We start from the raw sequence: 27724 nt of genomic DNA, 5'->3' as shown, positions 1-27724 counted from the left end.
ATATTGTTATTTATTTTGCTCATTTGCACCCCGGTATCTCTATTTGCACATCATCTTTTGCACATCTATCATTCCAGTGTTAATACGAAATTGTAACTATTTTGCACTATGGCCTATTTATTGCCTTACCTCCATAACTTACTACATTCGCACACACTGTATATATATTTTCTGTTGTATTTTTTGACTTTATGTTTTGTTTACCCCATATGTAACTCTGTGTTGTTGTTTTTATCGCACTGCTTTGCTTTATCTTGGCCAGGTCGCAGTTGTAAATGAGAACTTGTTCTCAACTGGCTTACCTGGTTAAATAAAGGTTAAATAAAAATAAATAGAGTATGGTAGTAGGTGCCAGGCGCACCAGTTTGTGTCAAGAACTGCAACACTGCTGTATTTTTCACACTCAACAGTTTCCCGTGTGTATCAAGAATGGTCCACCATCCAAAGGACATCCAGCCAACTTCACACAACTGAGGGAAGCATTGGAGTCAACATGGGCCAGCATCCCTGTGGAACGCTTTCGAACCCTTGTAGAGTCCATGCCCCGACGAATTGAGGCTGTTCTGAGGGTAAATATTAGGAAGATGTTCCTAATGTTTGGTATAATCAGTGTATAGAGAGAGAGAAAGCGAGGGAGAGAGAGCAAGGGAGAGAGAGCAAGAGAGAGAGAGAGAGCAAGAGAGAGAGAGAGAGAGAGAGAGCAAGAGCGAGAGAGACGGGAAGAGAGCGAGAGCACAAGGGAGAGAGAGCAAGAGAGAGAGAGAGCGAGAGAGAGAGAGAGAGAGAGAGAGAGAGAGAGAGAGAGAGAGAGAGAGAGAGAGAGAGAGAGAGAGAGAGAGAGAGAGAGAGAGAGAGAGAGAGAGAGACAGACAGACAGACAGACAGACAGACAGACAGACAGACAGACAGACAGACAGACAGACAGACAGACAGACAGACAGACAGACAGACAGACAAAGAGCATCTGCAACATCATTAATTAAATTGAGCGTGGGTCCTCAGCTCCCCTCCTATGGATTAGCAGCATGTTATGGATGATATGTAACACTGGTTTAGATGAGTAATGGATTATATGATTACACAGTAGGATTAGATAAAGGCTAATAATGGTGACGATAATAGAGAATAGGGAAGATACCTGAAGGGTTGAGGCCAAAGCCCCAGTTGGGCACAACGACACCAAAGGTGGTCTTCTCTGTCTTCTCTGTCTTCTCTGTGGTCAATGGGGTTTTGTCCTTCTTAGATTTAGGGATCATCCCTCCCAACGGCTTCCACCCTTTTCCCACCACGAACGATTCTGAAACGGCTAACCTGGACTCTGCCTCATGGTCCCTGCCCTTCAGAACGGACACCGCTGTGGTCAGCTGAGTCGAAGCTGCAGATGTTTGTGATCCATCTCTGGTCAAAGATGTGGTACTAGCTGTCTTCTCTCTCTCTACTGGAACCCATGCAATGGAGATGGGTGGCTCCTTGGTAGAATCACTGGAGTCTGTACTCTGGGTGTCTGCTGTGGAGGTTTTGATGGTTGTCAGGGGCTCCATAGGGGCTGCAGGTCTGGAGCTGACCCCAGGTGTGGTGGCTTCATTTGGTCTTCGTTGTCTCTCAGTCACCCTGGCTGTGTTCAGGCTCTGCTTTCTGATCACAGGGGGGAAGCCAACTTTCTTACTGGAGGTGGTTGGAAGGAGTTTCTCAGTGGTGTGTCGGACATAGACAATCTCTCCCCTGGCCTCCTCAGCGGTTTCCCCTAGGCCCTGGCTGGTGCCAGCAGCAGAGGCAGCAGTAGGTGAGGTGGTGGGCTGGTCCCCTAGCTGCCACTTAGAGATAGTGGTGTGTTCCGCCACAGTCTGGTTCTGGCTCTGGGTCTGGGTGGGTTTCAATCCAGACAGAGAAGGCTTTGTACTTCTGTTGGCACCGCTGGCTGGGTTCGTGTCACCGTTCGATACAAAGCCACCTGGAAAGTCGTTCCCTGCTCTCCCGCTTCCCTCCGCCTCTGTCTCTTTGTCCTCTCTCTCCAGGATGGATCGAGGGATGCTGCGGTCCTCATCCTGATCTCTCCCCTCACCAGAGTAGCTCTCTGTGTTGGTAGACAGGGTCATGACCTCTAGGGGCCCCGCTTTGGCCTCCACAGGCTCCCAGGTGGAATCCTTCCCCACATAGGCCAAATGTCCCTGTCCCGGGTCCTCCAGCTTGGAGCCCTTCATGGCCTTGAGGGCCCATTTCAGCTGACTGCCTGGGGATGGTGCCGGGGACCCTTGGGATGAAGCCAACCCACCCCTGGTGCCCTGGAGGGGGCCTCCAGATCCATTCACAGCCTCCACGGTCTTGCTACTCCCATCGGGCCCCACTGCTGTGAATCCTGCAGAGGGACAACACTCATTCATTAACATAGCATGGGAGGGAAATTGTTTTAATGATTGTAATTAAATGCGTGTTGAATTAGCAATCATAAAACACTGCCTCCAGTGCAGCAGTCATTGTATTTAATGAATTTAAATCGATCGTTTTATTATGTATGCCTTTTTATTTTATTTATCCATTCTGATACTGTATCTATACCCAGATGTAAGACATATTTTACAGGGTTTAATATGCAAATAGGAATGGAGTGTAAGTAAGACTTTAAATGGTGATTGGTTGTTGTGTTGCTCCGCAGGAAGGCTGGTTATTTATTTGTATGCTGGAGGCGAACCCTCATTTACGGCAACAATTGTATTTATGTATTTTTTGCTAAATCTGCTAAAATATTTATTCATTTGTATTCCCATCGTCATTCCAATAATGGTGCAGCTGTTTGTATTCCAGTACAAAGCACAGTAGCAGACCCACACTGTGTATCAGACCCAGCACACACAAAGGAAAAGGATCTTGTAAGGCAATTTCCATTCTCTGTCCCTTTTCTCATTCCTTAGAAACTCTCCTAGACCCCACACCAAGCTACAGTCAACCAATCCCTGGGCTAAAACTGACCAAGTGTAAACACATTAAAAACTATTTTTTAAAACACCATCCATCATTGACTTACGGTACTAAACTACTGCATATCTACACCATTGCTTAATCAGATTAAGTGCACCGCTATGCTCCTTCTAGCACAGGCTGGTGGTACCTTAATTGGGGAGGACAGGCTCATTGTGATTGCTGGAACGGAATTAATGGAATAGTATCAAACATGTAGTTTCCATGAGTTTGATACCATTTAATTCACTCCATCCCAGCCATTATTATGAGCCGTCCTTCTCTCACCAGCCTCCTGTGCTTCTAGGTAATGTACTAAACCATACTGTATCTACACAATTAATAATTCAGACTAGATGTGTGGGTTGGTTTTTAGCAGTGAATCTTCTCATAGTATTACCATATTAGGCTGCTAGAGTTCCCCGGCCCACTGCTTCTAAGCCTACTGTAGCTCAACACAGCAAAGCTCAGCTAACTCTCTGGTGTGCAAAGAACCACAGCAGTGCCTCTGGCTGTATTACATAATACAACACTAATTACTGTGGGGAGAAACATAGACAAATACTGTATGTCCACAAATGAAATATTAAATCAATACTAAATTATTGAGGGATCTACATGTTGCCATCACCCCCTATGTGCTATGTGAGCACGGGTTCATTTACATAAGAGCTGTAGATGGTGTAATTGTCCAATTAATAATGTGAATAGCTAATTAACCACTTTTCCTTCACATAGTGATGAGATATTGAGTGATTAAATTAATTAATCAAGTCTAATGATCTATTCCAATGGCTGATATTAAAAATATGAATATTTCATGCTAAGCCTAGTATTTCGATGGGCATATTTCACTGCTATTGTTGTGATTTTTGGCTTAAAGTCAACACATAAAAATCCTGCAAAACAAACGTTGTCATACTGTGATAAACTGCCCACAAATGACTAAATCAAGGCAAGTCAATGATGTGCTCCATTGTGTGTTTTCAGTGACAGCGGTGCTGTAAATCAGCTGTATATCTGTCTCTTTCTGGGGTAAACAAGCAGAGTCGAACCCTCCAGTTACACATCATAATGGGATAGGAGTTGAAGCCTTCCCCAGGACACAGTGTACTCGTGCAGACTCAGCACTTTTGTTGTAAGATACGGCATCTAACAAACACACACACACTCACACGCGCTAACACACACACACACACATTCTCAGCACTATACTGTTGTAAGATATGCCGTCTAATAAAGACGACTGGGAAAAGTTATTGTGTGGTGTGTGAATCATGTCTATCTGGAGTGTCAGTGTAGGAGCGTGATGTTTTATCACAAAGATTTATTCCCACGATGCTTTGCTAAGACTGTGTGGGGAAATGGGGAAACATGCCTTTCTTTGATCGAGGTGTCAAGATTCACAAGCAATGTTTTTCCTGACACTTTGCTCGAGACGTGCTTCTTCACGGTTCTCCACCATAGCTTCCTGCCAATCATAAAAATTAAAATGGCAGCATTGATAATGTAGATTACCAAGTGCAAGCAACAGCCTGCGGCACTCGATAACATAGTTTATATCTGTCGAGTGATGCCACTTTAAGAGGAAACATTAATTCAACAACTTCCTGTAAAAAAAGCCCCTTCCTGATGCATCCTCCTCTCTCCTCCTCTCTTCTTTTTCATCCTTCGTGTTTTCCATCCGCTCATCATCGCCATGGTGATAATGACCGCCTACGCTCACCCAGGGCCGTCGTAATTGGGGGAGACGTGAATGGCGGAGAGCAAGGCGAGGAGCACCTAGTCAGCCTGCATTAATTGGAAAGAGGCTGAGAATAATGTACGCAGATTAAAGCTAGATTTTCACCCAGCATAAAACATTAATGCCTTGAGTTTGGAGTTTCGGTTTCAGGGAGGATAGCAACAGTATTTGTATCTAATGAAGCCCGGGCCATAGAAGGAGCCCTTCCGTCATTGAACCGATTGAAACACCTCTGTGCGAGACTTTAGCTTTTCCTCTCTATTCTCCAGTTAGCTCTGGTGGCTGTGTATAGCTGTGTAAGTGGTGGCCGTAAGATGAAACATTGTCCCTCCTTCGAACAGGAGAGGAATCCCAGGACTTGATTGTGGTTTGAAGTCGCAGGACTTTCATGCGGAGAATAGCCCAATAAGGTGACCTTTAAGACTCACACGCTTAGCTCAGCTCTGTGGAGAATTACCTGGGGTTTGGATGCTAGCTCAAAATCCTTGAGCCACAGACACAGAAGTAGACATGAACACACATACACACGCACTCATGTAGACATAATACACAGAGACACACACGCACGCATGCTCACACACAGTCACTGATGCACACACACACAAACGCACACACACACAGATCAAATTAGTTCTATATATTCACACCGCTGCAGCACTGACTCTGGCTTTCTGAGTTTTTGCTTTGGCCGGCCTCGCTCTCTGCTTTCATTTCCCTCTTTGCACTGCGTTTCTCACTTCTGCTGGAAGCTGGCTTAGTGATGGCTCTGGACCTAAGATGAAAGATGGCGCCGACGGAGAAGGTCGACATCTTACGAGCTCCAACCCGACTTTGCTATTTAGTGACTTTTTTTTATCTTGACTTTTTTGTACAGAAAGTTCATACTATTATTACATATGACCGCCAAGCACTTTTGGAAATCAGATCAACAGTTACTAACCTAGCTTTTGACTTCAACTCCTACTTCAACTCCAACTCAGCTGTTCCCTTGTTCACACCGGACCTTATTCCTTTGTTTCATGAGCTACCAAAACACCACAGGCGAAGAGAAAACTGACCGACACTCCCCTCCGTCTTATTGGCAAATGTCCAATCACTCGAGAATAAGATGGATGAGCTCAGACCACGACTCTATCCTCTTGTTTCCTGTTTACAAACAAAAGTTCAAACAGGAAGTACCAGTGCTTCCTGTTTTCAAACAAAAGCTCAAACAGGAAGTGGTCCGATGAAGCAGACGTGAGGCTATAAGACTGTTTTGCTAGTACAGACTGAGATATGTTCCAGGATTCATCCGGTAGCATTGAGAAGTTTACCACATCAGTCACAGGCTTCATCAATAAGTGCATAAATAATGTCGTTCCCACAGTGACCATATGAACGAATCCAAACCAAAAACCCTGTTGTTTTGGATGACCGTGTCAGATCGCTCTCCGTGGCCAATGTGAGTAACACTTTTAAAGAGGTTAACACTCGCAAGACCACCGGGCTTCACAGACATTTTCAATCTCTTCATTCCCAGTGTGTAATCCCAACATGTTTCAAGCTGACAACCACTGTTACCCAGAAATCCAAGATAACCTGCCTAAATTGCTTTGATTTATTTAACCCTTATATTACCAGGTAAGTTGACTGAGAACACATTCTCATTTACAGCAACGACCTGGGGAATAGTTACAGGGGAGAGGAATGAGCCAATTGGAAGCTAGGGATGATTAGGTGGCCATGATGGTATGAGGAATTTAGCCTGGACACTGGGGTCAACACCCCTAATCTTACCATAAGTGCCATGGGATCTTTAGTGATCAGAGAGAGTCAGGACACCCGTTTAACGTCCCAGCCGAAAGACAGCACCCTACACAGGGCAATGTCCCCAATTACTGCTTCAGGGCATTGGGATCTTTTTTTTTACCAAAGGAAAGAGTGCCCCCTACTGGCCCACAAACACTACTTCCAGCAACATCTGGTCTCCCATCCAGGACCAATCCTGCTTAGCTTCAGAGGCACGCCAGCAGTGGGATGCAGGGTGGTATGCTGCTGGCATAATTACTATCGTCAGCATTTACATCTGTAATTATGAAGCGCTTTGAAAGGCTGGTCATAACACACATCAACACCATCATTCAAGACACCCTGGACCCACTCCAATTTGCATACCGCCCGACAGATCCACAGATAACGGAAACTCAATTGCATTTCTCACTGTTCTCTCCCATCTGGACAAAAGGGGAAATAACTATGTCAGAATGCTGTTCATAGACTAAAACACCATCATCCCCTCCAAGCGCATCACCAAGCTCAGGACCTTTGGACTGAACACTTCCCTCTGCAACTGGATCCTGGACTTCCTGATGGGCCAGCCCCAGGTGGTGAGGGTAGGCAACAACACCTCCGCCACGCTGACCCTCAACCTGGGGGCCCCTCAGGGGTGTGTGCTTAGTCCCCGCCTGTAATCCCTGTTCACCGACGACTGCATGGCCAAGCATGACTGCAACACCATCATAAAGTTTGCTGAAGACACAATGGTGGTAGGCCTGAACACCAACTGCGATGAGACAGCCTACTACAGGGAGGAGGTCAGAGACCTGGCAGTGTGGTGCCAGGACATCAACCTCTCCCTCAGCATCAGCAAGACCAAGGAGCTGGTTGTGGACTACAGGGGAGAGCACGCCCCAATCCAGATCGACGGGGCTGTAGTGGAGCGGGTCGAGAGTTCCTTGGCGTCCACATCACTAAGATCCACACACACCCGCACAGTTGTGGAGGGCCAGACAGAGCTTCTTCCCCCTCAGGAGCCTGAAAAGATTTGGCATGGGCCCTGAAATCCTCAAAAGGTTCTACAGCTGCACCATTGCGGGGATCATGACTGGCTGCATCACAACTTGGTATGGCATCTGCATCGCCCTCGGTCGCAAAGTGCTACATAGGGTGGTGCGGACGGCCCAGTACATCACTGGGGCAGAGCTCTCTTCCATCCAGGACTTCTTTACCAGAAGAAGGCCCGAAAAGTTGCCAAAGACTTCAGCCACCCAAGCCATAGACTGTTCACTCTGCTACCGCCCGGCAAACGGCACTGGAGCATCGGTTCTCGGACCAACAGGCTCTGAGACAGCTTCTACCCCCAAGACAGCTTCTACCCCCAAGCCATAAAGCTGCTAAATAACCAATCAAATGGTTACCCAGACTATCTGCATTGACAATATACACACTCTTAGAAAAAAGGTGCTACACTATGCAGTGCATTCGGAAAAGTATTCAGTATTGACTTTTTCCGCATTTTCTTACCTTACAGCCTTATTCTAAAATAGATTAAATTGTTTTTTCCCCCCCTCAATCTACACACAATAACCCATAATGACAAAGCAAAAACAGGTTTTTAGAAATGTTTGCTAATTTCAACAACAAAAAAAACTGAAATATCACATTTACATAAGTATTCAGAACCTTTACTCAGTACTTTGTTGAAGCACCTTTGACAGCGATTACAGCCTCGAGTCTTCTTGGATATGACGCTACACGCTTGGCACACCTATATTTGGGGAATTTCTCCCATTCTTCTCTGCAGATCCTCTCAGGCTCTGTCAGGTTGGATGGGGAGCGTTGCTGCACAGCTATTTTCAGGTCTCTCCAGAGATGTGCGATCGGGTTCAAGTCCGGGCTCTGGCTGGGCCACTCGACATTCAGAGACTTGTCCTGAAGCCACTCCTGCGTTGTCTTGGCTGTGTGCTTAGGGTCGTTGTCCTGTTGGAAGGTGAACCTTTGCCCCAGTCTGAGGTCCTGAGCGCTCTTGAGCAGGTTTTCATCAAGGATCTCTGTACTTTGTTCTCCCAGTCCCTGCCGCTTCACTGTAGGGATGGTGCCAGGTTTCCTCCAGACGTGACGCTTGTCAGTCCGGCCAAAGAGTTCAATCTTGGATTCATCAGACCAGATAATCTTGTTTCTCTGGTCTGAGAGTCCTTTAGGTGCCTTTTGGCAAACTCCAAGCAGGCTGTCATGTGCCTTTTACTGAGAAGTGGTTTCTATCTGGTCACTCTACCATGAAGGCCTGGTTGGTGGAATGCTGCAGAGATGAACTCTGGAGCTCTGTTAGAGTGACCATCGGGTTTTGGTCACCTCCCTGACCAAGGCCCTTCTCCCCCGATTGCTCAGTTTGGCCGGGTGGCCAGCTCTAGGAAGAGTCTTGGTGGTTCCAAACTTCTTCCATTTAAGAATGATGGAGGCTACTGTGTTCTTGGGGACCTTCAATGCTGCAGAAATGTTTTGGTACCCTTCCCCAGATCTGTGCCTCGACACAATCCTGTCTCAGAGCTCTACGGACAATTCCTTCGACCTTATAGCTTGGTTTTTGCTCTGACATGCGTTGTCAACTGTGGTACCTTATATAGACAGGTGTGTGCCTTTCCAAATCATGGCCAAACAATTACATTTACCACAGGTTGTAGAAACATCTCAAGGATGATCATTGGAAACAGGATGTACCTGAGCTCAATTTCGAGTCTCATAGCAAAGGTTCTGAATACTTATGTAAATAAGGTATTTCAAAAAAACAAAAATATATTGCAATAAAAACATTTTTTTAAAAGGTTTTCGCTTTGTCATTATGGGGTATTGAAAAATTATTTAATACATTTTAGAATTAAAATTATTTAATACATTTTAGAATAAGGATGTAATGTAACAAAATATGGATAAAGGGAAAGGGTCTGAATACTTTCTGAATGCAATACAAACATATGTGGACAAATTAGTGGATTTGTTTATTTCAGCCACACCGGTTGCTGACAGGTGTATAACACCGAGAACACAGCCATGCAATCTCCATAGACAAACATTGGCAGTAGAATGGCCTTACTGAAGAGCTCAGTGACTTTCAAAGTGGCACCATCATATGATGCCACCTTTCCAACAGGTCAGTTCTTGACATTTCTGCCCTGCTATAGCTTCCCCAGTAAACTGTAAGTGCTGTTATTGTGAAATGGAAACGTCTAGGAGCAACAACGGCTCAGCCGCGAAGTGGTAGTCCAAACAAGCTCACAGAATGGGACCGCCGAGTGCTGAAGCACGTAGCGCATTAAAACAGTCTGTCCTCGGTTGCAACACTCACTACCAAGTTCCAAACTGCCTCTGGAAGCAATGTCAGCACGATAACTGTTCGTCGGGAGCTTCAGGAAATAGGTTTACATGGCTGAGCAGCCGCACACTAGCCTAAGATAACCATGCACAATGTCAAGCGTCGGCTGGAGTGGTGTAAAGCTCGCCGAGAATGGACTCTGGAGCAGTGGAAACGCATTCTCTGGAGTGATGAATCACGCGTCACCATCTGGCAGTCTGATGGACTAATCTGGGTTTGGCAGATACCAGGAGAATGATACCTGCCCCAATGCATAGTGCTTACTGTAAAGTTTGGTGGAGGAGGAAAAATGGTCTGGGGCTGTTTTTCATAGTTCGGGCTAGGCCCCTTAGTTCCAGTGAAGGGAAATCTTAACACTACAGCATACAATAACATTCTAGATGATTCTGTGCTTCCAACTTTGTGGCAACCGTTTGGGGAAGGCCCTTTCCTGTTTCAGCATGACAATGCCCCCGTGCACAAAGCGAAGTCCATACAGAAATGGTTTGTCGAGATTGGTGTGGAAGAACTTGATTGTGGCTGAATGGAAACAAGTCCCTGCAGCAATGTTCCAACATCTAGTGGAAAGCCTTCCCAGATTAGTGGAGGCTGTTATAGCCGCGAAGGGGGGACCAACTCCATATTAATGTCCATGGAATGAAATGTTCGACAAGCAGGTGTCCACATACTTTTGGTCATGTAGTGTATCTAGAACCTAAAAGGGTTCTTCGGTTGTCCCCATAGGAGAACCCTTTAAAGAACCCTTTTTGGTTCCAGGTAGAACCCTTTTGAGTTCCATGTAGAACCCTTCCCACAGAGGGTTCTACATGGAATCCAAAAGAGTTCTACCTGGAACCAAAAGGGTTCTCCTATGGGGACAACTGAAAAACCCTTTTGGAACCATTTTTCTAAGTGTGTATCTTGCACTGACTCTATGCACACTCACAAGACTATATATACATTCACTTACACACACTACACTGACACTCTCACACAAACCCACACGTATACACACCTACACATACATAACACACACACACATACACACACACACACACGTACACAGACTTTCACACTCATCATATGCTGATGCTACTCTGTTCTTTATTTTACTCGTATTATTTTCTATCCTGATGCCTAGTCACTTTACCCTGCCTTTATGTACATATCTACCTCAAATACTTCTTACCCCTGCACATCGACTCAGTACTGGTACTCACTCTATATAGCCATGTTATTTTTACTCATTATTGTTATTCGTTATCCACTGTGTATTTATTCCTCTTGTCACTATTTATATTTTTTATTTATATTCTTTATCTTTAACTCTTTGTTGGCAAAGTAAGCATTTCACTGTTAGTCTACAACTGTTGTTTATGAAGCATGTGACAAATAACATTGATTTGAATTGATTTTGATTTGGTACTGGTACTCCCTGTTTATAGCTTCATTCTTGTGTATTTTATTCCTTGTGTTACTATTTTTATTTTTCTTATTTTTTAACTCTGCATCGTTGGGAAGGACTCGTAAGTAAGCATATGTGACAAATACAAATGTATTTGATTTGATTTGAATAGACACCCAAAGTGCATATACATTTAACATAATTTCTCCTTAGGAAAACCAAAGAAGGAAAGTGATGAGTGGTGTTCTGATACTGTGGAAATTATACCATTTGCGACACAGAGATACCAGAGGAAGGCTGTAATGCCAAATGTAATGTTTATTTTCTTCTACTCTACGTCCATTGCCCTCCATAGAGTGGCTGAATGTTTCTCCCATAAATATTGTCCAGAGACAGTGTTTAATAGTCTGAAACAAACCTTCACTTTATTTACCGCGGAAGCAATAAAGGACCTGAGCTGGCATCCACAGAAACCAACCTTTTCAATTTACTACCTTCGTAAACAGCGCATTTTCAATTTAACACAAGCCATTGATTTGGAAGAAACACTGAGGTGGAGCAAATAGGAACGCAAAAAGAAAACAACTTTTAGAGAGAAAAGGTAATGAACTACACTAAAAGAAGACACAATGTACTCAGCCAACCCACATAGCCTCTCTGATGGATGGATTGTGACTCAGCCAGTGGGTCTTACCATTAGACGATGATCCTTGAGGGTTGGTTAGGAACGTGCTTGGACCTTTCCTCCCAGGCTGGGTGAGTGTGTACTGGATCACAGGGCCCAATGGGACTAAAGTGACCACCTCTCTATCCTGCTCAGACAGACCCTCCTCAGTGCTGGTGAGCCCATTGGTGGATGTCTTGAACAAGGAGCCTCCGCTCCGATGCTCTATGATAGTGTTGTCTGTGCTTCCTTTGCTGCCCAGCTTCCCTTCGGTGGGTGTGACCATAGCCGACCCCGGGGTTGTCTGGTCCTCCTCTACTCCTCTACCCTCGGGCAGTGAGGCAGGTGTGGCTGGGAGAGGGGCCTCCGTGCCGTCCTCCACAGAGCCTGTCCAATACCTGAAGGGCTTCATCAGGTTGTTGACGAAGCTGTGGAGAACGCTATTGGCTGTCTGGGCCTGGAGCGTTGGAGAGGCCTGGGAGGACAGAGGGGAGTTGGACGACATGAAACGCCACTCCTCGTCCCCCTCACCCTCACCCTCCACCTCCTCCTGTGCAGAACCTCCGTGGGTCTCCAGACTCTCCAGGACAGACAGACCCAAGGTGCTGGTCTTGGGGCTGGAGGATGGGTCCTGAGGGGCTCCAGTCTTGGATCGGCCCTTGGTCTCCTGGTTCTCCTCTCCCCAGCCCTGGGTACTCTCCCCTGGCCGGAGGTGGATCACCACGTGCTCCTCAGAGATCTCGGAGGACTCGTTGCCTCCAGCGATGGAGCTGATGCCCTCCTTGTCCAGGTCCACCGTGCCAGTCCAGGTGGAGGGCTGGGGGTAGGGGACAGAGCGCTGGGGCTCAGTGTCTGAGGAGTTGGCCTCTGGGTCTCTGTATTGGAGGAACCCCATTGGCTGGGCTGCCTGGAATCCTGCTTCACGTTCTGGAATTATATGAAGACTATTAGCATTCATATTTGCTTTCCTGGCAATAAGGCATGGCTTTTAAATATTAATCTTTACAATAAGCTGCCATTTTTTCAATAAGCTGTGAATCATCCATATTCTTAGATGTTGATGACCTCTGTTTTTGGTTTTGCTTTAATTAAGAAAGCATACATATTATATTAAAAGATGTTTTTACACTCTCCTTGGGTGACTTTACTTAAGGGCAAAGTCTAAGATAAGACTTAATTACGTCTGTATCAATTTAGTGCCTGTCAATCATTCTCCATGACACTCTGAGGAGCTAATGCAGTCTAATGCAGATCACACTCTGCACAAACACAATCAAATCCGAAGCACACAGCACACTGGAGCCTACAGTCATTCCAAAGTGAACTTGAAACTAAGTTAGACAAATCTCCAGCGGTCCAAAAACATTATAAACACTTTAGAATGACACTGCAAGGACATTGAGGCTGCAGCCAGTGTACATAACTATGTTGGGTCTCTCTAAGTCTGTATTGAGAGCTTGGAAATGCTGATATTGGGCTATAGCTGGTTGCTACAGTAGAAGACCAAAATGTCACCGAATCCCCTCTGTGATAATTCATTAATTCATGCATGAGACAAACAACCTGCACTAATTAACGGAAATTAAACAGTAAGGTTGCCATGGCGATGGCGACCCCGGCCGTTACCTCGGTAGCAGTATGCGTCGAAGCGGGTGGTGGTGTCTGGGAAACCGGTGCGGTTGGGGTTGTGGTAGACAGTGCGCACCCCCGGATCATCCCCGCCACAGTTGCGTCGGGGAAGGTTTATGGGGTAGCGCACGCTGCCATCGGCCAGCCAGCCCGGATCACACTGGTCCAAGCCAGTCTGCCAGGCTTGGTAGAGCTGCCCTGCCGTGGCCAGCTGGGCTCCCAGAGAGTGGCAGTGGGTAGAGGCTGTGGCCAGGCTCAGCTTCTCTGGTACAGATGAGTGGAACACCTCACCTGGGAGAGGGGGATGGAGATGGAGAGATCGGTGGTATAATGAGTGTATAGTGTGAGGGGAAGGAGAGATAGGTATGGGAGGTGAAGTGGTATGGAGTAACGGGGGAGGATAGGGGGATATGATGAGAATGAAGTAGGAGATGGATAGAGTGGTGTGAAATGTAATATAAGAAGTGTCAACAGACAAGATTGAACAGGAGGTCAGCGAAGCAATGACCCATGAGTCATGCAGAGTCATTTCACAGAAGAATACACAGAACCATAGAACCCAACAATGAACATCCATCCTATCCAGCTAGATAGTGTAATTCTTGACACCTTGCAAATTACTGGGGTGTCAAGAATTACACTTCTCATAAAATTACCTCATCTACTTCCTGTAGAACTATTAACTGACAGGTCTGGCGCTGCACAGTAACAAATTACCCAGATGTATTTTAAAGGCACCTGATGTGAATATGACTCCATCCTCCTGTAGCAGCTTCCCTGATCCTGGCCACGGCAGTATAACTCACCACCCAGCTACAGCATAAATAAGTGGTTCCCAACCAGGGGTACTTGGACCCCTGGGTGTACTTGGCCTATCCACAGGGGGTACTTGAGAAGACTCATGAGGCCATAGGCCTACTGGTAAAATGCACATGAGGGTACTTCAGAGGTACTCCGGGCAGAGCTAAATTCAGTTGGTGGTACAGTAACCAAAAAAGGTTGGAAACCACTGGCTTAAATGATAGTGACCCATTTAAAGTTGAAACAGTAGGACAGCAGGTTGCCTGGGACGTGGATATCTTTCTCTGCCTAACAGGAGCATTAAGCCTAAGTCAGGCTGATCCAGCATCGTAGCTCCTGCATGACTAAAATCTGATTGACGCCTCCCTCCTACTGTACCTTGCAGTTGCTTGGCAAAACAGTAGACATCAAACAGCTCGTCAGGGGCCCGATTGCCGTAGTTGCGCACTCCAGGTGAATCCTCCCTGTCGCCATAGCAACCCGGCCTGGGTGACTGGATAGGGTACCTGTGGAGAGCGAGAGAGGGAGGGGAGAGGGACGAGGGGAGACAAATCATTTATTTGATTTATATCCGGGTTCCAACTGTGCAATTACTCTAAAGCAGTGGTCACTAACCTTTTTTGAGTCGAGATCACATTCTGAGTCAAAATGTAAGCCGAGATCTACCTTAAAAAAACTTTTCTACATGACTTAAAAAACATAAGCCTATGCACAAAACAGTACTGTAATAATGAGGTTAGTGCAGTAGGCTATAGGCCCAAAACATTATCACCACATATTGGTTTTTCTTGAATTGTTATTCTTGTTGTTCTTCCTGTTGTTCTTCTCAGACCATAAAAAAAATAAAAAAAATAAAAAAAAAAAAAATATATATATATATATAATCACACCGGTAATAGATCAGTTGTTGTATTACTTGTGAGGCACAGCTGAGTGAGCATACATTTTAATAATTTGTGACTTGTTTCAGGAAACTAGACGTATGTCGCAAGTCACTACTTCACAGGAGAGGCATTTGAATGTAAACATACATTTTTTATCAAAATGCGTTTTTTTGGCAGAAATGCTTTCTGGAATATGTGAACTTTCATGTGCCTTAATAACAAACTTGTATTCCATCCATAAATACAAATAAAATTGTTAAATTACGAGCCTAGTTGGTTTAGCCATGGAAAAAGACAGGAACCTTCCCACTAGCCATATTTGGCTGAGATAATAGATGGGCTGGACATGCCGGGAGATGAGCTTGGATTGGTCTGCCATGTAGCATGCTTCTGTCTGTAACGTGAGCTGTTCAATATGTGTTGATAGTCCTTTCTACCGCGCCGTTTTTGAAAGATATAACATTAGCCATCGAGAACTACAAAGGTTTTGCTACTTTTCTCACCAACATTGATGCCCTGAATTTAGCAGACGCTATCGACAGATCAGTTGGAAAAAGTGATGGGCTACTTTCTGCACACGCCACGGTCAGTGTGAACCAGAGTGACTTGACACAACGCTGGCCAAACAAGATGTAGCTACAAACAAAACGGAGTTAAATGGTTCCAGTCTGCCGTGAAACGTTCATCCATGTATACGGGTAAGAGTCTAGTTAGATTTTCAGATATACATTTCTAATTTTGTCAGAAAGTTGTTTTTATTTAAGTTAAAGCGTACTGTTTGTTAGCTAGCGAACGTTAGCTTGCTGGCTCGCTAGCTAACAATACGTGTATGATCTGTGTCAGAAATCAGAAACCATTTGCATTGCTAGTTATAGCCTAATGTTAGCTAGCTAACATTGAACCTAGTTTGTTAGCTTTAGTGTGTCGGGTAAGTGTCATCTAATAATTATAAAATATTTATACAATATTTTTATCTGGGCACTTTCTGTTTTTGATATTGCTACTATGCAAGTAACCATTTCAGTGTACCGTTTACACCTTCTGTATCCTGTGCATGTGACAAATAAAGTCTGATTTTATCTGATATTGCGTGTGTTTACCACATGGCCTTAAAGAGATGGGTGGGGTCTTGTTACGGTGACCATATTACCGCCACAGCGGCGGTCACGAGTCATGAAGACAGTCAAATTCCACGTGACCGTTTAGTCACGGTAATTAGGCTTTTCCCAGCTCTGATTGTGAATGAGAGACTGATAAAGTGTGTACAGCCTGCGCAAAAAACAAAGCAGAGCTCATGCCTTTCAAGCAACTTTTTTCAAATCATCATTAGAGTCGCATCATGCAGCCTTACAATGTATTAAAAATCAAAACAAATAGCCCAACGTTTGTAGAACAACTAAAGTTACACGAATAACTCTAAATTAAGCATATAGGAGTATCTATTTCTTTGTTAGATATGGGTGGTCCTCTGTAGCTCAATTGGTAGAGCATGGCGCTTGTAACGCCAGGGTAGTGGGTTCGATCCCCGGGACCACCCATACGTAAAAATGTATGCACACATGACTGTAAGTCGCTTTGGATAAAAGCGTCTGCTAAATGGCATATTATTATTATGTCCGCACTCCCTCAAATCGTTTGGAGAAAATATCCTTTCTATTTTATTCAGTTTTGTTCAATTGTATTCTCCATACTATAAAATAATATGAAATAATGCTAAGCAAATCTTGTCTGCTAAATGAACTTGTGTAGCCCACAGCCATATGGCATAGCCAGATCAGGGCCTAACATAAGGACAACTCAGAGTATGCTATTCTGTTCTTCTGAAATAGACTACATTTTCTTCATATCATGTTTCTTTAGCCCTGTCTAAAATAAATAATGGATTTATTGTGAAGGTGTAGGCTCTATTACATGTATTTATTATACTTTTTTAAATGTAGATGTTTCAAAGGTCTGCATCAGTGGCTTGTAGGCTTTGTTTGGAAGCCAGGAGATGCTAAATGTGTTTATGTTAATTAACGGTCAATTACCGTGAGACTGGCAGTTATTTGCTTGACAATCACCGGCTGACTAAATTTCGTGACCGGCACAGCCCTAGGTGGGGCTTAAGAGGGTGTGAATGATGCTTAATGGGTGTAGACAAAGAAGAGCTCTCCAGTAGGTGTACCAAAACATTCAAGGGCCATTTTCTTAAAAGTGGGGTTACAAGTTTATCAACTTTCAAAGCAGAATTACTTTCCCATTGTTCCTCAACTGCAGTGTATGATATACCATTTTCAAGCTCTTAGTCTCTACTTTTATACAATGTAAAAAAACACAATTTCAAATTTTGCTACATAAGACCGAATCGAGGCGGTCGGTCACATTTGCTATTTTTTTTTACTGTGGAGGGAGAGAGCAGCAGACTGAGGGTCCCCCTCTTAACGTCCCTCCGCTCTCCCTTTCCTCCACTGACACTGACCAAAAAGGGACACCATCTTGCAGCTGACGGCGAAACTCGAGTCGCACTGCATTATTTCTGCATCATGCACAAATTAATGCTGTTACTCCTATGACCAGAGAAAGTCAAATATTCCTTGATGTAGAAAATTACCCAAGCCGCTAATAATAACAACAACGCAAGCCTATCGATACACTTTCCTACTCATTCATTGCAGCTGCAGTGCTGGTTGTAGTGCGAGTGGAAGTAAGGAGAACAGGCATTTTATGGCTTCTAAAAGTGTAAATAGAAAGTGTTAACAGTGCTGAGTAAAAACTTAAACATGAACTCACTCATAAAAACAGCAGCTCTTTGCTGTATTCGTTGACAGTCTCTCTCTAGTCATGGTTTTAAAAGTTTTTAAATCTAACAGTATCAACTTTTCTGTAGCTTTCTTTTACGTCTGCTACATTACTGCAGACACGGTAATCTGAGCCATCCGATTGGCCAGTGGTAGGCCTATAGTGCACTTGATTTGCTTCCCCAGGGCCCGCCGGGAAGGCAGTTTGTACCTTCGGACATCTGAAATGGTTCAAAATGGGAAGAGCAGCCAGCGAGCAGGGCAGCTGAATCGGGTGCACCTACCGCCAACAGCGTGAGCCGAATAAAAAAAAATAGGAACGCAAAGCTTATCATTGGAATGCCTTGGAGATCGACCAGTTGATCGCGATCGATCGGTTGGTGACCATTGCTCTAAGGTACATTGATTCAAACAGCATTGAGGGTGCAGGCTAAATGCTGATTAAGAGATCATGAATACAGTTATAAAGGGGCTTATGAAGGGCAACAGGATGGAATGCTTCTTACACTCTCAGTAGTTACAATCCTGCATGAGCTCGGATAGCAACCCTTGTCGTCAGAGAATGTTATAGCTAAATCCCCCATCTCAGCTTTCCATCCTGATCGCTGGTGTCTCTATTTTTACATTATTAATTGCACGTTTGCCTCCTCATTGATGTGAAGCCAAGTAGCTCTGGAGATAGACCAATTATATGTGTCCCAGGTGGGGAGGAGGGGAATGGATAGGATGCAGTTCTCAGGGAAATTCTGTCCAGGATAAATATGCAAGCTGCTTCTTCAGTGCAATTATTGGGCAGACGTTTGAGATAAAGATGTGTAAAAATATCCACACGGACTCTGACTGTCCTACACACACACACAAACAAACACACACACACACACTGACTATCCGTCATCAACAGACATAATGGGAGGTGGCAAGCTGAAACACAAACATCAACATGAAAGGTAGTTGAGGGATAGTTGTGGCTAAAATGGCAGAGAGTAATGAGGAATGACACAGCTAGCCTCTGAGATGTAAACAAGCAATTCAATCCTTCAGGAGTTTATGAGAGGACCATTGGGGTCAAAACAGTTTGCATACTGTACTTTCAGAGGCCAAAGAGAAATGTCAACATAAAAGGTATCTAATCGCCTATCAAAGCCCTGTCATTTTTCGTTAGTTTGAAGTAAACTTATACTTTGCCACTCTTCTTAAAGATACTTATTCGTCAGATATGGCTTTACATTGTTGCAGCAGATAAGTATCGTAAGTAAACAATTTATACATAAGCAATTTCTACAGCCCTATAAAACAACCCTATAAGGACAGGCCGTCATTGTAAATAAGAAAGTGTTCTGACTCGCCTGGATAAATAAAGGTTAAATAAAAACATGAAATAAGACAGTTGCCATGCTGTGTTGTGTTTTGCTGAGTCGTGCTTCATGCCCGGTTGTCTTGTCCTTACCTCACGCTCTGGTCAGAGAGCCAGCCAGCGTCACAGTTGTCATACCCGTCAGCAAAGGTGGCCTGGAGCTGAGCAGGCGTGGCGATGACAGCTGAGTTCTCCAGACACACCTGCTGGGCGTCAGGGAAGGACAGGGCGTAGCGGTCATGAGGAGCACGGTAGTGGAACACCACACCTGGAGAGGACACAGAGGTGAAAACAGGTATGGCGACACAAGGGCAATATGGAGACATTGTACGCAGGCACGCACGCCCATACATACATACACGCACATTCACACACTTGCAGTCTCGCACACACACACGAGCACACACAGACACATGGCTCAAACCCTACATTATCATGTACTTCAAACTGTTGTATCTCTAACTGCACGAAACATTAAAAAAACGACCTCAGAGCTTTAAGTTAATTTGCATCAGACAAGCTTATCTTTTTATTTATTTATTTTTTATTTGTATTTTTATTTAACCTTTATTTAACTAGGCAAGTCAGTTAAGAACAAATTCTTATTTACAATGACGGCATACACCGGCCAAACCCGGACGGCACTGGGCCAATTGTGCGGGAGAGATCTTGTCCTTGGATACAGTGAATTCATTTTCACTTTACTGCTTTAGCATACAGTCCACATCAGGAATATCTTGCTTTCATAGCCAGAAAATAAAACAGTGAAATAAGACAGTGATGAGAGAGAGATAGAAAAAGAGAGAGAGAAGAGAGATCCCATGCGCTCATTCCCTGACCTGTGAATGACCAGGATTCCTCTCCACTCTACTGAGAAATGGGAAGGGAATTGCTTTTGAAGTGTCCATCTCATATTCCCCCACCAGGCTAGCATCACTAACCACCACATGTGGGGCCACCTCGGCCTGCAATTCACACATTCAATCCCAGCAGAGCCCACTACATGAAAGCCTGTGGACAGGGAAGCTGAGGGAAGCTTGGATACAGCTCCAAACATGGGCTCCTTTATCTTCTGCTCCTTTGTGCAATAGAATAACAGACTCCTCCTGGTGCGGGCCAATTTGACCAATCACGCTGCAGGCTAGCCTCAGAAAATGAGCCAGGTATCCCTCAGTGGTACAGTCCACACATGCACTCACAGACATGCACACAGGCATACACACACACACACACACACACACACACACACACACACACACACACACACACACACACACACACACACACACACACACACACACACATGCACAGATAGGGCTCAACCAATGCCCAAGCACCTGCCCTTTTGCCCTCCTATGAAAAAGTGGATTTTAATTTGTAATTTTATTAATTTCAATCTCTTTCATTTCAGTTTTAATTTTAAATGTAGTGAATTGCACATCAAACTAGCTAATTTAATTCCAAGTGCGCACTCGTCTGACTTGATTGTGGCCACTGGCTGCGGGCATATGGTAATATTTTATGTATCATTAAGGAAAATGTTGGGAAATGTCAAAGATAAAATATAGTAAACATGATTGACATTTTATAAATCCAGATGCATGTCTAAATATGAATGTATGTATTTTATTTTTTAAAGTTTCTGAGCCATGCGCAGTGCAGGAAGACATGAATACTGGTAGGAGGCTACTTTTGAGTTGGATCTGTCATATGTGTCTCTCACCGTTAGGGACAAAGAATGGGGCAGAGGTCAGCAGCAGAACAAACGCAAATCAAGTAAAAACAAGTTTGTTTCGACAGCTAGCTAGAATATTTCAACTACATTTGCTCTGATCAGCTAATAGCCACTCTTTTCCCGATATCAATCATCTTTCGTCATCCATAGGCCTAGTAGTTATTGGCACTAACTTGTATTAAAATGTATGATGAGTGAGTGTGTTGTTGCATATAAATGTTGGCATTTTGGCTACAGGGCAATTTGTATGTTATGAATTTGTAGTTATGAATTGTGAAAGTCTATTTTCTTTTTTATTTTGAGTACCTGCCCTCCCCAAGGTCTGTGCACGGCCGTAACACACTCACACACACACACACACACACACACACACACACACACACACACACACACACACACACACACACACACACACACACACTGGCCCCTCTACAGGCCTCCATCCTGTTTCTCTATACTGCTGTACACTCCAGCTCAACTTCAAAGGACTTTGTAGCAGGCTCTCTGTTAGTACTCCCTCTCCTCCGAGGCGAGCCAGGCCAAACACAGAGCTGCTAGCGTTCTGGCGTTTGGGAGACAAATGGGTTCCTGGGGAGCACCACGGAGGAGACACAGTTCCATTTAACAGGACGGTCACGTTGCCCAGAACTAATACACTTACTCTATGTTTACCAAACCATAACACACAACAGCAGGAGATACCAGATACTGAGATAGATGTACAGTGCCTTCGGAAAGTATTCAGACCATTGACTTTTTCCACATTTTGTTACGTTACAGCCTTATTCTAAAATTGATTAAATTGTATTTTTTCCTCATCAATCTAGGTTTACTAATTTATTAAATATAAAAAACTGAAATATGACATTTACATAAGTATTCAGACCCTTTACTCATTACTTTCTTGAAGCACCTTTGGCAGCAATTACAGCATCGATTCTTCTTGGGTATGACGCTACAAGCTTGTCACATCTGTATTTGAGGAGTTTCTTCCATTCTTCTCTGCAGATCCTCTCAAGATCTGTCAGGTTGGATGGGGAGCGTTGCTACACAGCTATTTTCAGGTCTCTCCAGAGATGTTAGATCGGGTTCAAGTCCGGGCTCTGGCTGGGCCACTCAAGGACATACAGAGACTTGTCCCGAAGCCACTTCTGCGTTGTCTTGGCTGTATGCTTAGAGTCGTTGTCCTGTTGGAAGGTGAACCTTCGCCCCAGTCTGAGGTCCTGAGTGCTCTTGAGCAGGTTTTCATCAACGATCTCTATACTTTGCTCCGTTCATCTTTGCCTCGATCCTGACTAGTCTCCCAGTCCCTGCCGCTGAAAAATATCCCCACAGCATGATGCTGCCACCACCATGCTTCACCGTAGGGATGGTGCCAGGTTTCCTCAAGATGTGACGCTTGGCATTCAGGCCAAAGAGTTCAATCTTGGTTACATCGGACCAGAGAATCTTGTTTCTCATGGTCTGAGAGTCTTTAGGTGCCTTTTGGCAAGCTGCAAGCAGGCTGTCATGTGCCTTTAACTGAGGAATGGCTTCCTTCTGGCCACTCTACCATAAAGGCCTGATTGGTGGAGTGCTGCAGAGATGGTTGTCCTTCTGGAAGGTTCTCCCATCTCCACAGAGGAACTCTAGAGCTCTGTCAGAGTGGCCATCGGGTTCTTGGTCACCTCCCTTACCAAGGCCCTTCTCCCCCGATTGCTCAGTTTGGCCGGGCGGCCAGCTCTAGTAAGAGTCTTGGTGGTTCCAAACGTCTTCCGTTTAACAATGATGGGGGCCACTGTGTTCTTAGGGTCCTTCAATGCTGCAGAATTGTTTTGTGCCTCGACACAATCCTGTCTCGGAGCTATACGAACAATTCCGACCTCATGGCTTGGTTTTTGCTCTGACATGCACTGTCAACTGTGGGACCTTATATGGACAGCCTTTTCAAATCATGTTCAATCAATTACATTTACCACAGGTAGACTCCAATCAAGTTGCAGAAACATCTCAAGGATGATCAATGGAAACAGGATGCACCTGAGCTCAATTTCGAGTCTCATAGCAAAAGGTCTGAATACTTATGTAAATAAGGTATTTCTGTTTTAAAATGTTAAAACATTTGCAAACATTTCTAAAAAACGTTTTCACTTTGTCATTATGGGGTATTGTGTGTAGATTGCTGAGAATGTTTTTTATTTAATCAGTTTTAGAATAAGGCTGTAACGTAACAAATATAGCTGTATGTAACTGGGTGACACCCTTGTTGTAACACGGTATACTGTAATCAACACTGATACAGTCCTATCTACATTTTACATTTTCGTCATTTAGCAGACGCTCTTATCCAGAGCGACTTACAAATTGGTGCACCTTATGATAGCCAGTGGGACAACCACTTTACAATATTTTTAATTTTTATTTTTATTTTATTTTTTTATTATTATTATAAATTTTTTCTTTGGGGTGGGGTAAGGATTACTTTATCCTATCCCAGGTATTCCTTAAAGAGGTGGGGTTTCAAGTGTCTCCGGAAGGTGGTGAGTGACTCCGCTGTCCTGGCGTCGTGACGGAGCTTGTCCCACCATTGGGGTGCCAGAGCAGCGAACAGTTTTGACTGGGCGGAGCGTGAATAGCAGATATCATCACTCGTGTGTAGATATGTCTATTTGTGGCTCAGCACTTAAGCCGGCCTGACATATCTCATGACTGTGGCTGACAGCGAGGATCAATGCCTGAGCTCTAATTGGTGAGACAGACAATTGACCATTCAATATGGGCCGAAAGCACAGGAGGAAAACCTCATCAAGTCTTAGACGACACACAAAAACAAGCCTATCAGCGCAGCCCTGAATTAATATGATATTGATATGGCCGGCCCAGTATCAATACGTTGTCAATTAATATACAGTGGGGGAAAAAAGTATTTAGTCAGCCACCAATTGTGACGGCCTTGTTTGTAGGTAACCAAATACTTATTTTCCACCATAATTTGCAAATAAATTCATTAAAAATCCTACAATGTGATTTTCTGGATTATTTTTTCTCATTTTGTCTGTCATAGTTGACGTGTAACTATGATGAAAATTACAGGCCTCTCTCATCTTTTTAAGTGGGAGAACTTGCACAATTGGTGGCTGACTAAATACTTTTTCCCCCCACTGTATTAAGCACTTGGGGGAGTAAGTATTGGGACTGGTGCGCTCTACAATGTAGCGTGACTTGCAATAAATGGCTAAGCCCAGAGGATGGCTCGGTTGCTCCCAGAAGGACCAATGGGTAATGGTTTTCTGTTTCTGAAGGAGGGAGGGGTTTTTATAGCATGTTAATTGATTGGGTGTACGGGGGGGACAGGGTCTCTTGAGCACCGAGCCAGGGGTCTCTATGGGACCAATAAAGTGCCCTCATGGAGAGAGAAGAGAGAGAGGAGAGAGAGAGAGAGGAGCTGTGGGTGGAGAAAAACCACAACCCTTGATGTCATAATCATTGATTGAGAAGGCCACTGTCACACACGCACGGGCATGCAGGCATGCACACGCCATACGCACAAGCGCATGCATACACACAGATCCACAAGCGCATGGGCACAAACACACAGTGGCTATATTAGGTAATAATATCTGTGCTATTCTCACTGGGAGCTCATGGAGCCTGGGTACAGTATGTGGGTGAGTGAATGAGGCTACTGGGCTTAATGCGGACATGATGCTCAGCTCACGCTGGCAACATTGTGTAGATCTAGGTGAGATAGAGCAGCACTGTAAAGCAAATGCTGAGAACAGAGCGCCACTTCCCTCTACTCATTACTGTAATAGGCGATCATTAAAAACAGCAGGTGACCTGGAAAAATCTGACAATGTTTCTCAGCTCAGAGACTTTCATTTGGTAATTACTATGATACTATTAGCTGATATGGCATATAATATCCACAGGCCATTACAGTGCAGCAGTGGGTGTATTCAACATAAACTGCATCTCAGAGCCCTCAAAGTAACACTAGCTGGATAACACACTTTATTTTCTCATTATGTTTATTTTAGGGCTGTCAAATGATTAAAATTTTTAATCAAATTAATCAGAATTTTCAGTGGATTAATCATGATTAATCACTATTTGCAATTACACCTGAATCCTAACCATTTTTTTTCTGAAATGCATACCAAAAGATAAATAACAGGACACAGATACATAATTTTCATATTATGTCTGTTTATTAACACAGCCAAATAATGGTGTTTTAAATCAAGCTGAAACATACTACACACTATAATATTTGTCTTTGGCTGTGGCTCTTGACGGTGGCTTATAGAATGAGTCTTGAGACGCCACTTGCAAAACATCAAGGAAACCTGAGTCTTCTACAATGCTAATGGGTCTACAATCCTTTGCAATCCATTTTGCTATTGTGTTGGTCAAATTATCTGAGGTTGATTTTGTTAATTGCCTGCAAACATTCAGCGTGGTCTGGCGCAAAACCACTTGCTGAATCTGACGGCCCAGCAAACGCATGTTTGGCGTTGACATGGTACTTCAAGCTTGAACAGCTCCGGTGAAATTGAAACTCCTTCTTACAAATCTTGCAAATAACCTTGTACTTGTTAACTGTACCATCATCATTCTTTTTATATTTGAATCCGTCAATAGGCCCACTTTGCTCACCTTGCTCCATCTCGCCTCTAGCTCCCAACCACTTTCCTGACCTGAATAATTTGTCACACTGCGCATGCGTGAAATGCGTTAAAAAAATTGACGTAATTAACAGCAAACAACTAATTAACGTCGTTAACGCGCTATTTTTGACAGCCCTAGTTTATTTGCTTTCGTGAGCGGCTGGGTCAACGATCTGTTACTCGGTCCAGTTGGCACATGTTGTTCCGTTCCCCTGACCAGACACTTCCACAAAGTTAACAAACCCACTGGCTTACATAATGATTCTATTAGCAATGCCAGGTAGAGGTACAGTCAGGGTTGTGTTCATTAGGCCACAAACACTTTAAATCGTTTTGCTACGGAAAAGGAAAATGGCAATTTCTTATTTGACGAGTCTAGGTAGTCCCTCCCTGGTTGTGTACGTTTTCTTCCGTTTGGTGCCTAATGAACAGGACCTGTGTGTAATAGGTGTAACAGGGGTCAGTCAGTATTACCTGTGACCTCCAGGGGCACGGTGTCCTGTTCGTCATTGATGCCCACCACCACCTCACAGCGGAACATGCCTGAGTCACTGGAGCGCAGGCCGCTGAGTGCCAGGCTGGCGTTGAAACGGTTGTCCTGGTAACCGGGCAGGGTGACGCGCCCCTGGAACGCCTTCTTCACCTAAACCACGGAAAGACAGTACAGTTATGAACACAATTAAAACACGATTAGCAAAGACAACTAAGATAACAATTAAAAAGAAAAAGGTTGAATATAAGTACTGGATGGATGGCCAACACACTCTCCATATAAAATTAGGGCTGGCATGGTAATTGTATAATCGTGTAACCGACAATTATGGATGAAGGCCGTCATGAAAATAAAATAACCGTCATAACTGTAAAGAAATTTACAAATAATTTGACAAACCCAAAAGCAGCAAAGTTAAAGTAAGCCTGGTTTACATCTAACAGCTGATATAAGGAGAGACAAGAGGAGGCAAAACTTGCCAGTTTTTGAATTTTGTGTCATAATAATAATAATATGCCATTTAGCAGACACTTTCATCCAAATCGACTTACAGTCATGTGTGCATACATTTTAACATATGGGTGGTCCCGGGGATCGAACCCACTATCCTGGCGTTACAAGCGCCATGCTCTACCAATTGAGCTACAGAGGACCACGGACGGCCGAGCATTCAAAAAGATGATAAGTGCTGTTGAGTCCGTTTACAACGTGATTAAACTTTGTTGCTCCTTGTTTCAGCAGGGTGATGTAGCAAACATTCTTAGGTTGCCTAGGCATTTGGCTGACAAATAACCGCCACCTAAAATTCCATGACTGTCACAGCCCTATAAAACCACTGAATTCCATTTAGAAATATATATCAAAACAATGTGACATTTTCTATTTCTTTACACTTCCTCAGTCTTTACCTTGACCACATTGTCCTTGGCGACCAGGACGGACTGTTCCCTCTGCTGACCGTCGGCACCCCTCTGGCCCCACACCTTGGTCCACTTGATGCGGGGGGGCTCATGGGTAGGGGTGGGGCGCAGGGTGAAGACACAGGGCAGCAGGACGCTGTTGGCCAGCTGCTCCCTCACCATCTGGTGCGTCACCTTCCTCATGTTCACCACTGGGTCTGAACACACCAGGCCTGGAGAGAGGATAGGAGAAAGGGAGGAGGAAGAGGGAGGGGAGGGGAGGAGAGGAGAGGGAGGGAGGGGGAGAGGAAGAGGAATTGTAAGAGGAGAGGAGAGGAAGAGGAGAAGAGAGGAGAGGAAAGGAAAGGACAGGGAGAGGGAGAGGAAGAGGAAGAGGAAGGGGATGAGGAGAGGAGAGGAGAGGAGAGGAGAGGAGAGGAGAGGAGAAGGAAGAGGAAGAGGAAGAGGAAGAGGAAGAGGAGAGGTGAGGAGAGGAAGAGGAAGAGGAAGAGGAAGAGGAAGAGGGAGAGGGAGAGGGAGAGGAGAGAGAGAGGAGAGGAGAGGAGAGGAGAGGGAGAGGGAGAGGGAGAGGGAGAGGGAGAGGGAGAGGGTGAGTAGAGGAAGA

General features: G+C 44.6%; 1 protein-coding gene across 2 annotated transcripts in view; it reads right to left on the bottom strand.

Annotated features, from left to right (window-relative positions):
* The window catches only part of LOC121576779 (brevican core protein-like), a 282893-nt gene that overhangs the window by 169871 nt on the left and 85298 nt on the right, over positions 1–27724 (bottom strand). For both annotated transcript variants that reach the window (XM_041890233.2, XM_041890234.2), the window contains 7 exons: positions 27109–27332; positions 26182–26350; positions 19417–19591; positions 14684–14811; positions 13502–13795; positions 11906–12802; positions 1139–2356 (listed from right to left, as the gene is read on the bottom strand). In XM_041890233.2, coding sequence (XP_041746167.1) covers positions 1139–2356; positions 11906–12802; positions 13502–13795; positions 14684–14811; positions 19417–19591; positions 26182–26350; positions 27109–27332 — 3105 coding nt within the window. The remainder of the gene's footprint in view (positions 1–1138; positions 2357–11905; positions 12803–13501; positions 13796–14683; positions 14812–19416; positions 19592–26181; positions 26351–27108; positions 27333–27724) is intronic.

This window comes from Coregonus clupeaformis, chromosome 11 (genome assembly GCF_020615455.1).
Source record: "Coregonus clupeaformis isolate EN_2021a chromosome 11, ASM2061545v1, whole genome shotgun sequence".
NCBI classification, from domain to species: Eukaryota; Metazoa; Chordata; class Actinopteri; order Salmoniformes; family Salmonidae; genus Coregonus; species Coregonus clupeaformis.
Note: the sequence above shows the minus strand (reverse complement) of the source record. Positions and strands in the feature narration are given on the sequence as shown.